Here is a 15,505-nt window from a genome sequence, read left to right as displayed (position 1 = left end):
GGGGGGCTGGGGGCCGCAGCCAGGAGCCCGGGTCCGCGTCTGGCTGACCCTCCCATCTCTTCTCTCAATTGTACGCGTTGCTCCAGTCAACGGCCGCGGCCTTTTCTCCTTCAGACCCAGACAGAGCAGAGCGCCGACACGCCCACGACACGGATGCGGATGCGGCGTCGTTGCTAATTGGACCCGTTAATGCCAGTTCAGGCAGCACCGGCGCTGGGTGCGAAAGAGGCGGTTCAGACGTTTCATAGCAGGCTGCCCCCTGGCAGCATAGGCCCATGCAGGAGCCCACAGACTCCCTCTCTCCAGGTCTCGGGGCGGGGGGGGGGGGGACCCTGGTGCTCAGGCCGCCTCACCTGCGAGGGTTTGGCATGCAGACGCGACCCGGTGGCCAGGTGGGGAGCTCAGCCTCGGGAGGAAAGCGGAGCCTGTTATTCCAGTATTTATGGAGGGGCCGCTGGGGAGGCGATGAGGGTCGAGGAGCCAGCCCGCTTCCTTGCCGGAGGCCGGCTTAGCTGTCTCACTCGGTGACCCTGACCTCCCCAAGCCTCCGCCACTCAGCTGGAAAATTGGGTAAAAAGATTGTGGTGTCTCGGCCACAAGCCGCCGAGTGGAAGTGCTCCGGGTGGCGACCCCGTGACAGCCAAGCACACGGGGACCGGGCCGGGCTGGGGGTCTCTGCGTGCGTCACAGCCAACGGCAACAGGAGATCAGAGCCGTGGGCCCCCGTTGGACCCCGGACCTGGGATCTAGGGCCCAGCTCTGGGGCCCGCGTGGTGAAAGGCCAGGGCCAGAGTCCCCAGCTGGCCGCCAACAGTTTCTACCGGGCGCTGTGTCCCGAGCAGACGGGCTGTGGGGACAGCACTGGGCAGCGCAGGCGCAGCACCTCCCACGCCGGCCTGACACGCGCCCGCCCTGCGCCCTGCGCCCCCGGCCTCAGCTTTCTTCCTCGTCCCGCCCTCCGTTTCCACGTGTGGCCCCGGTGCCCCAGGATTCACTGCTCCATCCGAGTGAACCCTTTCCACTTGGGGAGACCAAGGCGGGAAGGGCGTGGGAGGCCGCCTGGGCTGCCCCGCGGGTTGAATGAACAGGCTGCTCCCGTCCCATCGCGCAGGCTCCTGAGGGAAGGGCAGGGCCTGACGGGGCTCCGGGGCGGGTGTGCCTCCATGGCTGTGGCGTCCGGGGAGCAAAGGCGGCTTCCCGAACCTGCAGCCCCAGGAGGGGGATCTGGGACGTGCACGCATATGCCGTAGTCACAACCATTGGACCCGGCGAAGCAGCGCAGCCAAGGTCGCCGGGAGGAGGGACAGACGCTCGGCGCCTCCCTGAGTCCCCCTCGTCTCTATGTCTCTACGGCTGACGTGAGCCCCAGCCCAGCAGAGGCCGCCCGGGTCCGAGTGTGACTCTGATCCTTAGTGAACTTGGGGTGTCCTGGCTCAGGACCCCGCCTGCAGCACAGGGAGTGCCCACGCCCTGGAGCCAGGCCCTCGTTGCTGACCCTTTGCCCTGCCCGCCCTCAGTGGGCGCAGCTCTGCAGAGTGGTGTCTCCGGGGTGCGTCCTCCTCTCTCTACCCCACTCATCTCTCTGTGTCTCTCTGCTCCCCCACCTCTCTCTGCTCCCCCACCTCTCTCTGTGTCTCCCCCCTCTTTCTGTCTCTCTCTGCCCCCCCTGGTGTAGGGCATCTGCCCCCCCCAACCCCAGGGAGTGGGCACACAGACCCTTAGGGGGCTCAGAGCCGGGAAGACCCCAGCTCTCCCCTCCGCGGCAGGAAAGAGCAAATACTGGTGCTGCCGCCCAGCATCTCCCAGCTGCACGGAGCGCGTTTGCGAAGCCCCGCTGTGTCCGGGGGGTGTTTCTCCGAGGTCACCTTTGCCCGACGCGGGGGGTGGACAGCGTCCTAGAGTGTTGACTCTGCAGACCAGCGAGGAGCGGTGGGCGGACCTGAGCTGGGGGACCCCCACGGCGCACACACTGCAGGGGCCCGGCCCTCTTCCTCCTGCACTAATGGGGGTCATATTCCCCAGCCCGTCCCGCAGACCCACAGTGACCGGGTCACGTTAAACCGACCGGCACACGCGTGGCTGATGAGCCGCAGAGGCCCCTCCCCCGTCGGGGCTGCCTCGCCCGGGGACCTGCCTGCTGCTGTCTCGGGGCTCAGAGGAGCCTGTTCTGTCCTGCCCTCCGGGGTCTGTGCACCCCGAGGCCGGGCCACATCTGGCTGCTGCAGGAACTCCAGAGGAGGGTTGAGGGGGCCCCCTCTGCTCTCAGGACTAGAGAGTGGAGATGAGCAGGTCTGTGCAGGGCCCGACGCCCCGGAGAGCAGTGGGGTCCAGAGCTGGGCTCTCGGGGCCTCAGTGGCGTCAGGACTCGAGTTCCTGTCGGAAATGGGCCGGGTCGTTGTCATGTGCGTCTTCCTCTTCCCCGGGGTGGCCATGGGCAGCGTGGGGGTGGGGGCGTGTCCAGTGCCCCGGCAGCCCACTGCCCGGATGGGGGAGCTGGGGCTGCGTGTCAGCAAGGCGCCCGGGACTGAGGGGTGCTGCCAGGCCCAGGCGCAGAGCTGGCGGTGATGCCGGTTCCCTGTGCCGCCCGGCAGCCTCGCCTCCCCCTCTGAAGGCTCCCAGGGAAGGAGGCCAGGCTGACACCCTGTCTCAGCCAGCAGGGCTTCCAACACAGGCGGCCCTCGCCGGGTCTGCTGGTCCGGGGAGGCCGGCGGATTTCCCTCTGTTCCCCTCGGTGCTGGAGCCCCAGCTGGACATGCAGAAGGGCCTGGGGTTTGCAGGGAAACAGGAGGGCGGCGGGGCAGCAGGAGGCGGCCACACATGGCTGGGTCCTCCTGGCCCACCTGCCTGCCCCCCAAAGAGCGGATGCGGCAGGGGTCCCGGCGGCAGCGCCGCGTCACGGACATGCGGTCCCACGCTGCCGTTCTCACGGCGATCAGCGGGATGCCTGGGCACAGCTGTTGCTGTCACTGGGTCCCGTTAGTGTGCGGTCTCCTTGGCGGCTCCCGCCTCCCGCCGCCCCGCGCACGGTGGTCCCGAGTTATCACGGCAGCTGCGCCTGAGCCCGGGCACGGGGGCCCGGCCCTGCTCCTCCGCAGATGGAAACATTCCGGGGGAGAAGGCAGCTCCTTTCATCACCCCCCCTTCTCCACATGTAGCGGCGGCCACAGCGCCCCATGGCTCCGGGCTCAGCCTGTGGGGGTCCCGGCTCTGGGTTCCGGGCTGCGTGACCTGGGCGAGTCGCTCAGCCTCGCTGAGCTCTGCACTCCCAGGCAAGGGGGTCACCAGAGGGTGGTGTGAGCATTAACAAGACAACCCCACGCCGGCTGTCGTTAGCGGGAGTGGGATCGGGGTGCTTCCGCCTCCCTGGTGGGCAGGTTGGGGGAGAGTGCGTGCGTCCCTGCTGAGGGGAGGAAGGGGGATCATTAGAGGCGAGGGCCGGATGGGCCGGGACTTGGTCAGGAACGGCGTTCTGTCCCCCGGTCATGCCCACGGGACCCCGATGATGGGATTGGTGTCCACGTTCCCTCGCCTTCCTGTCCCCACGAGGTGCTGAGCTGCCTGCCGTTTGTAACCGAGTTAGACTCCTTCTGCTTTGATATTGGGGTGGCGATCTCTGACCCTCCCGCCGCCAGATAATCCAAGGGGACCCCCAGCCCCAGCGAGCGGGGTGGGCACGTACAGCCCAGGAGGAGCCCGAATCCTGGGGGCGCCCGGGAGGCCCCATCGCGGCCTCTGCCCGGCGGCATCCCGGCCGCGTGCACGTGGGAGCGGCCACGGCTGGGAGATCTGCCCCCGTTCACTTATGATTATTAAAAGTCATCTTAACAAACAGGTGATCAATAAGCAGAGGCCAGGGCCAGGGCATTCGTCCGAGTCTGTCAATACCCCGGTTATTGCTATAACCAAAAAGGCTTGCGGATAGAAGACAGATCTGTGCACAGCACCAATAATCGACCCCCATGTACGTCCCCGTGGGAGACCGCGAGGTGCCAAGTCCGCCGGGGCTGCGCGGGGTCGCGGGCGGCGTCCAGGTGGGCTGTCTGTGCGCGGGACGGTGGTGCTTTCGGAAGCGACACTCGGCCGCCGTGGCCCCGGGGGGACATGGTTGTTGCACGAGAGTGAGAGCCCGTCTGGCGTGCGGCCGGGGGCCGGTGCTGCCTGTGGTTCAAGCGAGGGGGCCATGGGCAGTGCCCCGACGCCGGGGGGTGCACTGGGCGCGGCAGCTCTCGTGAGGGCCGGGCAGTGTTCTGGGGCTGCGGCGGGCCAGGCTGTGCGGGGATGCGAGAGAACAGTCTGGAAAGTCCGGCGAGGGCTCCTTCAGGCCGTCCTCCCTCCCGTCTCCAAGAGGCCACTGGAGACAGGGGACCTGTGCCCGTGGCCCCTTCCTGGCCCGGCAGCGCTTGGGCCCCCAGGTCTCTGGGGTGTTGGAGATGCGTCCGTGGCGGGAGACTCGCAGTTCGCGGTTCATTCTTCGGGCGCGGCAGGCGCTGAGCGCGGCCTGGGAGTGTGGAAGCCGGGCATGTGGCCGGAGGAGGGCGGGGAGATGGGCAAGGCCACCAGCAGTGCCCCCAGCTCTGAGCCTCTTGTGGTTCCGCCCCGCCTGGCGCCTGAGCCCCGGCAGCACCTGCCCTCCCCCCTGGGACCCCTCTGCAGGGTCCGAGCCGCCCACAGCCCCACAGTCCCTGCCGCCCTTTGCGTTTCTCCTCTCGGACCCCAGAGCAGAAGGCAGCTCTGGCCCCAGGCCCAGGAACAGGCGGCCCCGCGGAACGTTCCCCGCGTTTCCGGCATGCGCGTCGGTCCCCCAGCCACCGCGATCCGAGGCCCTGGAGGCCCGCGCTCCCCTTTCTGGGGCTGAATGTCATGGCTCGTCACGCGTCATCGATGGGAAGTGCCCGCGTCCCCTCCTGTGATGGACGCCACTCCCCCCGGGGCCATCGATCTTCCGGAAGCAGGGCCGGGGCCGTCCCCGGGGGGTGGGACACTGGATACGTGGCGCCTGGGGACAGGCCTCAGCGCCCAGCACCCTGCATGGCAGAGCAGGGAGGCGGGAGCCTGGCACAGCCGCTGCCCAGCGCGGAACTGGGCCTTCTCCCGCCTGCTCCTGGTCAGGCCCCCGCCCGCCCTCGCGGCCTGGGCACCAGCACGTGCCTGTGCCCACGAGCAGCTCAGGGTAGAGCCCCCGGGACGAGCTCCCGCCGAGGCCGGGACGAGCGGGAGGGCCTGTGCACTGAGCCCCAGAGGCCTGGCCTGCTCCAGGGGCCCGGGCTGGATCAGCCACCCCCTCAGAAAGGGTGACAGGGGTGCTGGGAAGCGCCTTGGGTGGGCGCTGACGCCGGGTGCCCAGTATAGGGAGGAGCCGTCTGGAGGGGCGGGGGGGGCGGGGGACGGGGGGAGGGACCGAAGCCTCAGCTGGGAAGGCCGAGCACAGAGGCTGGACGTCTGACCGTCCCACCAGGGCTAACCTGGTCTCTCTCCTCCGGGGGGCGGGGGGGGGGCGGGGGGGCAGAGAGTGGGAGTCCTTTCCACCGACCCAGCCCTGGCAGGTGGTCAGCCCCAGCCCTGCCCCCTGCAGACCCTCCTCCCCGGCCCCCTGCCCCCTCGCCCTGTCCTGCCAGCACCATGTCCACACCCACCCTCAGAGGCCGTGGAGGCTGGTCTGCACAGGGGCGCCCAGCAGAGCCCCGGGGCCTTTCAGCCCCTCGGCCCCGCCCTTCCTCTGGGTGCTGTTTGCACCGCCCCTCCCCCCATCACCGTCCCCTCCCCACCTCCACACCCTGCTTCTGGATTCCTGCTCCCAGAAGCACCCAGCGGGGGCCCCCTCACTCCTTGGGGCTCAAGGCATTGAAGGGGTTCACTCCATAGCCTCTGCCCCGCGTAGCTAACACACTGGCATCAGTGCTATTGCGGGAATTTTGAAATTTCTGCCAAGCGTCCCCGGGCTGTGCAGACGCCAGGCGCTCAGCGGCTGCGTGGAGACGAGGGTGTGAGGTGCTGCCACCCTGCCCTCCGGGACCGTCCCCCATGGAGAGGACACCGGGGGCGGGGCCGGGAGCCCATTCCTCCAGTCCCTCAGGCACCCCTGCCACAGGGAGCCCAGGCCCCGGAGGCCGCGGGGGGCGGGTGTCCAGGCAGAGGGTGCGTGCGCGTGGCCGGAGACCGCCAGTGCACAGAGTGTTCTGGGCACGTCTGGCGGCGGGCACACCGTGCCCAGAGGCTCTGGCCGAAGCAGGGCCTCCCTGGCCAGGAAACAATGGTCTGCCCCCCGCGGCTCCTGCGGCCTGGGGAGCCGTCAGGTCCCGCTCCAGCAGGGGGGCTGGGTGGGGCGACGCAGCGGGAAGTGGGCGGGAGCCTCCAGCACAGCTCCTGGCGGGTCCCCCAGCCGCGAGCCCGGGCGTCCCCGTCTGTCACCCGCCCGGGGCTGTGTCCTCGGGTGGGACAGCGGCGTGGGCTCCCGGGGAGGACTCGGGGTGCCTGCCCCTGGCTCCAGGGTCCGGGCGGGAGGCTGGGGAACACGTGGGGCAGGAGGCAGGCGGCGGCGGGGAGAGGCTGGCTGGGAATGTAAACAGCGGGGAGCCCGTCCGCGCGGGAGGCCCGTCCCCTCCGGAGCTGGCCCTTCTCGGGCCGCGCTGGGCTGTGTAAATATTTTCCTTCGGGTGAGGAGAGAGCCTCCATTCACGGGCAGGCTCACTTGAAAGGCTGAGGATCTGTTTAGGCAGAAAAGCTAAAAACAGTGTCCCAGGCGCCTCTTGAAAAAAATCACTTCTGCAGCTCCGCGCGGCCAAGCGGGTTTTTAATGCGGAAAATAAACAAATCTCGCCGCCCCGCCCAGAGCCCAAGCGTTTGTGTCAACACCAGGGAGCCTTTGCCGCGCAGCCAGCGGCCGGGGTGACTGAAGCCCTTCGGGGTTCCCGTGCCCGCGGCGGCCAGCGGGAAGGCGCCCAGCTGGGCGCGAGCTCAGGGCGCAGCCCGGGCGGGGAGCCGGTCGGAAGGGGCGCCGTGCGGCTTGTTTCCGCGACACACCCAAGGGCCCCGGGTGCCCCCAGAGCAGAAGCCCGGCGTGCGGGGCCTGGATTTGAACTTGGGTTTTTCCACTTGGCAGCTCCTTGACCTTTGCCCCGTGGCCCCGACGCCCCAGCCTGTCTCCTGTCTGTGAGGCGGGGTCAGGGCAGCTCCTGCCCTGATGGGTTGTCCTGAGGAGAGACAGCCACCTGCGAGGTGCCCGGGACAGGCCCCGCCTCGTGGCCCCGACAGTGCCCCCTGGCCCCGTGTCATCATCACGTCACCATGGCGACCGCTGCCTTCACAATGGAAGTGCAGCATTTACACCAGTGCCAGGGGCAGTCATGGTCGGACTCTGGTTTGGACCCAAAATGAAGGATGAGGATTGTTCTGTAAAGACTCCAGGAAGGGAGGATACGCAAGTGGGGCTGTGTGCACATGTGGGGCTGTGTGCACGCGTGGGGCTGTGTGCACCCATGGGGCTGTGTGCATATGTGGGGCTGTGTGCACACGTGGGCTGTGGACATGTGTGGGCTGTGTGCATGTGTGGGCTGTGTGCACATGTGGGCTGTGTGCACGCGTGGGCTGTGGACATGTGTGGGGCTGTGTGCACATGTGGGGCTGTGTGAACGCGTGGGCTGTGGACATGTGTGGGCTGTGTGCACATGTGGGGCTGTGTGCACGTGTGGGCTGTGGACATGTGTGGGCTGTGTGCACATGTGGGGCTGTGTGCACGCGTGGGCTGTGGACATGTGTGGGCTGTGTGCATGTGTGGAGCTGTGTGCACATGTGGGCTGTGGACATGTTTTGTCGAGGCCGAGAGGAGCCTGAAGCCGCCGGAGTTCAGATCATCAGCTCCTGAGGCCCATTTGCAGGCGTTGCTCAGGGCGTGACCCCGTCCTCGGAGGGCAGGCCACGTGGGGTCCAGGGCAGCTGCCCACCGGCCCATCCTGTCCCCTCCGCTCAGGCTGTGTCTCCAGCAGCCCCTGAGCCCCCATGGCCCCCGGGCCCCCCCCGAGTCAGCAGAGTGAGGCTCAGAGACGGCAGGGGGAGGGGCTCTCCATCCGCCCCGGGGACCCGGCCGTCCTCTCCTGACCCCCCGAGGACCCCCCTAGACAGCACTCACCCCCGACCATGGCCAGCGGTCAGCCACTTGGAGGCCCTGATTCCCAGCTCTGGGCATGGGAGTGATGTCAGCAGTGGACAAGGGGGACACAGGTTAGAAAGAGGTCTGGGCTCCAAGGCCAAGGGCAAGAGGTCAGTGACCGCGGCCGTTTGGTGATTTTGGGGCCATCGGACAGACTGGGGGTGGGGTGGGGGTTCACCCACTTCTGTCTGGTTAGGAAGCTGAGAGGCCGGCCCGGCGGGCTCCTCCCACGGCGATGCCTGCAGATTCCGTAATAACAGGTTCTGGGAGGAGAGATGCTGGGGTCCAACCCCAGGGGGTCCAGGGGTCCCCAAAGGTGTGGACGGAGTCAGCGAAGAAGGAATGACACAGAGGCAGCGTTCAGTTGATCAGCAGCCTAGCCAGGATCTCTAGCCAAGTTCTGGTCAGGATCTCCAGTGAAGTTCTGATCAGGATCTCCAGCGAAGTTCTGGTTAGGATCTCCAGCCAGGTTCTGTGTCCATGTTCTCTTGCTAGGTTCTCCAGGTTCTCCAGCCAGGTTCTGTGTCCATGTTCTCTTGCTAGGTTCTCCAGCCAGGTTCGGTCGCCAGATTCTGTAGCCAGGTTCTTCAGCCAGGTTCTGGCTAGGTTCTCCAGCCAGGTTCAGTCACCAGGTTCTAGTCAGGTTCTCTTGCCATGTTCCATCCAGGTTCTGTAGCCAGGTTCTGTCTCTAGGTTCTGTGTCTAGGTTCTGTGTCTAGGTTCTGTGTCTAGGTTCTGTGTCTAGGTTCTGTGTCCTGTTGTATTGTTACATCTGTATTTATACCAGTTGATTCAATCCTATCAATCTCTATTCCAAAGGTTAGGGCGTTTCTTATCTCCATTCCAGGGAGTAAAGATTATGTAGCTTAAGCATGATTGTTCGTAGTTGAAGTGATTAATTACCCGCCTGGCACTTAGTTGAGGGGTTTCATTCCCTCCCTAACTTCAGGGGAAAATCCCTACCTGGGGAAACAACCTTTCTCAGAGAGGTGACCTTGGTTAAAACACAGCGCCAAGAAGGGGAGCAAACATATCAAGAACCGTATGCCATATATGCCAGGTCCCTTGAAACAGCAAGATGGACCGGCTCCTGGCAGAGAGAACCTTCTGGGATCCATTTGTGACACGAGCAGAAAGCCCAGCCCGGGGCGCACGCCAGCGCCCAGAGCCGTGAGCGCGCGAGACGGCTGTGTCTGCGCTCGCGGGCTCTTTGGAGAACAGAGGGTGTTTATTTTTAAGGGTCAGGAAGGACATTTTGCCCAACTCCACTTAGTTCAGTCCTGGCACCGAGACCGCGAGAGAAGCGAAATGCCGGAGGTCAAACCTCGCTCTTTTGGCGAAAATGCTAAATCAAAACACACCTAATGCTTGTGCCGGGGCCGGGACGGGCTGAGAGCAGCCGCAGCCTCTGCCAGTGCCCGCCGGCCCCGAGGCTTGCGAGGGCTCGGCCACAGAATAAAGAGGCGTTTCAGCGACGCGCAGCCCCGGGGGGAGGCGGGCTCGCGGGCTCCAGGGGGCGCGTCCGGCCGTGTCCACCGAGGTCAGCGCTGGGTGAAGAGCAGAGGCGGCGAGAAGCATACCTGCCAAGGCGCCTGGGAAGAGGGAGGCGAGAGAAGCTTCCGGAACAGGGACACGTCAAGGTCACTGTGCAGCTTCCTCTTGGGAGAGCACTGGGCACTGGGGCCTCACGCCTGCCTCTCCCTCATCACGAGATTGGGGGGGCTTCCCGGCCACCTGGTCCTCCCTGTAGAGGCGCTTCAGGCAGACACACTGCCCACATCCACGCCCACGGCCTGAGGGAGCCGGGGCCCGGCTCAGAGGAGCAGTGAGGACAGCCCGGGAGCTCCTGGCCCCGCCTGGTCCCCCATGTCCCCCCCAGTCCTGCCTGGTCCCCCCTGGCCCTGCCTGGTCCCCCGGTCCATCTGGCCTCACCTGGTCCCCCATGTCCCCCCCGGTCCTGCCTGGTCCCCCATGTCCCCCATGTCCCCCCTGGTTTCCCCTGGTCCCCCATCCCTCCGGCCATGCCATAAGCCCTCTTCCCCCTATGCTACAGGCAGGCCGACGGACATGACTGGCCTGCAAACCTCAAACCTGCTCAGTTATCACAACTGCCCTCTCCATGAACGGGCCACGGGGAGGGGGAGGGGAAGGCCACGGCCACCGGAGTCAGCGTGGAGCCCCAGCGGAACCATGGCAGGAAGCGGGCGCTCCCCTAGAGGGCGGCTGCCCGTCAGGGCCCAGTGAGGCCTGTGCTGGGGACCAGCGGGCTGGGGTCCGGGGATGCAGTGCTGACGACCTCCAGGGAGGATGGGGATATGCAGGGACCATGGCCTGTACGTGGGCTCTGGCCTGGACGCTCCAATGAGCTTTCCTCCCACCGGAAGAGGAGGGGCCTCCTGGCGGGGCCCAACCAGAGGCCAGCGAACCCCGCTCAGCCACTGGGCCATCCAGCTCCCAGTCGGGCTCCAGGGCGGTGCGGGGTGCGGGGGGCGAGGGGCGAGCTGTGAGGGTGAGGAAGGCGGTGCTGGCCAGAGGCTAGGAGCAGGTTCACAGTGTCACCTGTGTGGGTGGCACTGACTTCTTGGGGACCCAGAGAGACCCCTCGAGCCAGGAGCAGCGGCCGAGGAGCGGCTGGGGGCCGGGGCTGGTGTCAGCCCCGGGGATGTGGAGTGGAAACCAGGCAGACGAAGGCAGGATGGCCGGCCGCCCGCTGCTGACCTCGGCTCCAGCCTCGGGCCCATCTCCACGGCCCATCCAGCGCCAGCGTGGCAGGGACAGGGCCCCGCACCCCGGTCTCCGCAGCTGCGCCGGGGACCGTCCGGCCTCCCTCTGCACTGCCCACCCTCCTCCCTCTTCCCTTTATTCGCTGGAGTCACCTTCCAAACCACAACTTCAGAATCTATTAAAAGAAACATAAACTCCCCAATTGGTTAGAATTCTCAACATTTTACAAATATGACTTCGTGTTATTACAGCTGAGCCCGGGAAAATGCGCCCGTGTTTTGGACCGCAGCTTCCGGTCCTCACACCTGCCCACGTGGGCACTGGCGGGCACTGGAGGGCCCTGGCAGGCGCTGGTGGGTGTTGGCGGGCGCTGAAGGGTGCTGGTGGGTGTTGGCAGGCGCCCTGCTCCGCGCTCGGACCTTGCAAAGGCAGCAGCGTCATTTCCAGGGGAGGGAGTAACATCCCTGGATGGACCCCGTTTCTCAAATGTCCGTCTCAGCCCCGGTTTGCCGTCCTCGGGAAGTGACGGTCCAGTTTCCGTGCGTCCGCGGTACTTGGCTCCAGAAGGGAAAACCTCACCGTGTCGCTGAGCTGTCTGTGTGCCTAGCCTAGAAAGCGCCTGGGACCGTCCCCGAAACGCTGCCCTCTGGGGTGGAACCTGGTGGTTTTCAGGAGACGCCTGCCAGGCGACAGGCGACAGCTGGCCCAGCCCAGCCGGGACAGCGCCAAGTCCAGGCTGCGAGGAAACCCAGCGTGGCTGGCCTTTCCCCCTCGCCGTCCCAGGCCGGTGTCTGTGTGGCCACAGGACCCGCCTGTCCCCCTCCAGGTGCTCCCGGCGGCACAGTCACCCCCACACACAGGCCCACGTTGCTGGCGGAGCTCAAAGAGAGCAAGGAGGGCCCATGACACGGCTCCAAGCACCTCCGTGTTCCCGCCAAGCTGGCTCTAGTAACGCGTGCAGGTCTCCACCCCGTGTCTCAGGGACCAGGGTGAGCGACACGGGTGGCTGCGTCCCTGTGGGACCCACTGCCTTCAGGGAGGTGACATCCCGGGGGCTCCTTACCGTCTGAACACACTGGGGAGAAGGGAGGAGCCCGCTCTCCACAGGGCGCTGCCCTTCACGTTGGGAGAAGCCGTCGGGCCGCACGCTCGTATTCCAGAGAACACGCAACCGGCCCCGCTTGATGCGCGGCCACGGAGCCTGGGAGCCGCAGAGCCCTGAACTCACCCCCTTTCCACGTTGTTTTGCAGCAAATGCTGACCGAGGCGGAGGTGTCGCCGCAGGAGGGCTGCGTCCAAAAGGTAGGAGAGCTGCTCCGCCTCCGGGCCTGCGTCGTGGGCATCCTAAATGGGCCGGTGTGCGGGCGGGCGTCGTGGACCGTCCTGCGTGTCATGTCCGTGGGCTTCCCGGGCACAGATGGGGGCGTCCCTGTCATTAGGACGGGCTGCCTTCATCGTGTTAGCTGAGCTGAGGGCGGGCAGGTCCCGACCTGCGGGCACACGGCGGCCAGGCAATGCTGACGCTAAGAACACGCAGGTGTTTCTCACTGTCGCCCCTGGGTTGTCCCTCGAGAGCGAGGGGGAAGGGACCCAGGTGGCTGCGGCCGCCGGCCTGTGCCTCGTGCACGCAGCCTCCCAAAGGGCTCCTCGTGGCGGTGAACACGCCGCCCGCCCGGCAGGCGCGAGGTGTCAGCGCGGCCATCGCCCGTGCTCTGTGCATGACGGGCGAATGCGGGACAAGCATGAGCACTAAGAGGTCGCGAGAGTGAACCGGCGAGGAGAGGACACACGGGCAGGTCCCTGCCTGCGGCTGCCGCTGCCCGCTGCCCGGCGGCGGAGGGGCCCACACCCTCACATCGCCTCCCAACCCCGTGGCCCGCCGGTCATCAGGCAGCTCAGCCTCTAGCCAGTGGGCCTTGCCTGAGCACGCACGGTGCACATGACACACACGCACACACATGCACAGTGCACACCATGATACACACAGAGGCCACACTCCCTGTGGCAGCTGGGCCGGGACCGCGTCTTCAGTAGACGGACCTGCTCTCCTTCGGCATCTTTGCGGCGAAGCCCCCAGGCAGAGCGGCGGGCGGCCCGTGCTGCGTGCACCCCGACAGTGTCAGGGGCGCCTCCCGGCCCGGGAGTGATGAGCCAGCACGCTCTGTCTCAGGGTCAGAGTCACGGAGCGTGTGCTCACATCCGCCAGGCTCAGAGCTGAGCTTTCACGTCCGGCCAGGCCCCTCCCGCCCTCACTCCCGACATGAAAAGTTCGGCCAAACTGTCCCGGTTCTCTGTGCACCTGGTGGGTGGATGGAGCTGGGACATCCCACAAAGTCCGCATGGGAGGGGCTCTGGGCAGACCTACACGTGAGGGGCGGGGCTGACTATGGGGGCGGGACTATGTATGAGGGGCGGGACTGACTATGTATGAGGGGTGGGACTGACTGGGGGCGGGACTGACTATGAGGGGCGGGACTATGTATGAGGGGCGGGACTGACTATGAGGGGCGGGGCTGACTATGTAAGAGGGGCTGGGCCGACTATGTATGAGGGGTGGGACTGACTGGGGCGGGACTGACTATGAGGGGCGGGACTATGTATGAGGGGCGGGACTGACTATGAGGGGCGGGGCTGACTATGTATGAGGGGCGGGGCTGACTATGTATGAGGGGCGGGACTGACTGGGGCGGGACTATGTATGAGGGGCGGGGCCGACTATGTATGAGGGGCGGGACTGACTATGAGGGGCGGGACTATGTATGAGGGGCGGGGCTGACTATGTATGAGGGGCGGGGCTGACTATGTATGAGGGGTGGGGCTGACTATGAGGGGCGGGACTATGTATGAGGGGCGGGGCTGACTATGAGGGGCGGGACTATGTATGAGGGGTGGGGCCGACTATGTATGAGGGGCAGGACTATGTATGAGGGGCGGGGCTGACTATGTATGAGGGGCGGGGCTGACTATGTATGAGGGGCGGGGCTGACTATGTATGGGGGGGCTGACTATGTATGAGGGGCGGGGCTGACTATGAGGGGCGGGACTATGTATGAGGGGCGGGGCCGACTATGTATGAGGGGCGGGACCACCCTTCTCACCATGTTCAACCCCAGAGACACTGATGTGGAGGAGCCGTTGCCCTGGGAGACACTTCCTGCTCGGGGTTCCTCCTATGGGGCTTCTGGCAGGTGACCTTTGACCTTGTTCTTGCCCCGTGGGAACCTCTCTGAGCCGATTCTGGGACAAGTGTCCACTCCCAGCCCCACTGCCCGGGCGCCCGAGGCCGCTGTCGTCGGGGTACGCGCTCCCTCCCCTGTCCTGCCGCTGGAGCGAGTTTGTATTTTCATGAGGAATCTGAGGTCGTGGCGGCACGAGCAGGTCTCCCCCGCCCCCAGGATGCGGGAACCACGGTGCCCTCACCCCCAGGATAGACCTGCAGCTGCCTCCAGCCTCCACTTCTAGAGCGAATGTGAAATCTTCATTTCCCCCCAGAACGCGGGACCTGCCCGTCCCGCCCTGGCTGGCCTGCTGCTGACAGGGGGCGGGCTGGCGGGGGTCAGAGGTGATGCCTTTATGGTGGGAAGGGCAGTCTGTCACCCAGGCTGGGCGCAAGGGTCAAGGCAGTAGGCCAGAGGTCAAGTCTAGGGTCCCGGGTGGTGAGGGGCAGGTGCTGGACACTGGCTGACAGGAGGACGAGGTCAGCACCTCCTCTGTCCTCCTGCGGCCGCCTCTGTGAGTGGCAGCCCGTCTGGCGCTGGCCGACGCGGCCCAGGGCTTTCCCGAGCGCTGCGCACGGCTGGGGGCCAGGTGCCCGCTGGCCAGGCCCTGTTCCAACGTCCCAGCTGCCCGTGGGCTTTCCCACGGATGCTGGGAGCCCGTCTGAGGGCACAGGGGTCCCTCTCCCCATAGATTCCGAGCAGACCAGAGCCCACGGCTGCCCGAGCTTCAGGGAGCCGGTGTCGGGCCCCGGAGTGCAGGGCACCGTGGCTGCCGGCTACTTGGGGACAGGCCCACCTCCTCCTGCTGCTCTCTCCAGCCCCGCTGTCCCCTGAACCCCAGAATCGCCCCTTCCTCCCACTAAACTTAGATGTTATTGGCATGTGGGGTGTGACGAGACGGGCGGCCGAGGTCACAGGGTGAGCTGCTGGCAACCTAAGGATGGTGCTCCGCTGGGGGCCCGTCAGGCTGTGTCCCCACTTTTCTGGAGGGAGAGAGGGGGTGGCATGAGAGAGAGGTGAGTACAGGCAAAGGGTTTATCCACGGGACCAAAGAGACAGGCAATGCAGCCTTCATTCCGCCTCCTTGCCAAACAGAAGGCCGCACTGGCGAGCGGATGTCACTCACAGTGATGGAGGTGTGCGCGCTGCGACGTCTCTAACTACCTGCTGGCGGGCTGCTGAGCGCGTGGCGGGTGGATTCCGTGGCGACGGACTTAGGCTCCCACCTGCGGGCTCTGTGGTTGGGGATTTCTGTGTCTGGCGGAGCAGGGCCTCTCCTCCCCAGAAGACGGGTCTGGGAGTCTTGACAAAAGGATGGGCAGCCCTGGGGGGCGGGGGAGGGTGTGTCCGGGGTTGGCCCGTTGACCTCTCCGAGCTTCCTCCGGTCCAACCTGAGGAAGGCCGTCTCCCTGCCCGT

At 66.2% G+C, this 15,505-nt stretch overlaps 1 protein-coding gene across 6 annotated transcripts in view; it reads left to right on the top strand.

Annotated features, from left to right (window-relative positions):
- The window catches only part of PRDM16 (PR/SET domain 16), a 275,561-nt gene that overhangs the window by 120,438 nt on the left and 139,618 nt on the right, over window positions 1–15,505 (top strand). For 4 of the 6 annotated variants that reach the window (XM_059691515.1, XM_059691513.1, XM_059691512.1 and 1 more), the window contains one exon: window positions 12,122–12,172. The exons of the other annotated variants lie outside the window; for them this stretch is intronic. In XM_059691515.1, the coding sequence (XP_059547498.1) occupies window positions 12,125–12,172 (48 nt within the window). In that variant the 5' untranslated portion in view covers window positions 12,122–12,124. The remainder of the gene's footprint in view (window positions 1–12,121; window positions 12,173–15,505) is intronic. 6 annotated transcript variants of the gene reach the window in all.

The sequence above is a fragment of the Myotis daubentonii genome, chromosome 3, assembly GCF_963259705.1.
Source record: "Myotis daubentonii chromosome 3, mMyoDau2.1, whole genome shotgun sequence".
Classification (NCBI taxonomy): domain Eukaryota; kingdom Metazoa; phylum Chordata; class Mammalia; order Chiroptera; family Vespertilionidae; genus Myotis; species Myotis daubentonii.
Note: the sequence above shows the minus strand (reverse complement) of the source record. Positions and strands in the feature narration are given on the sequence as shown.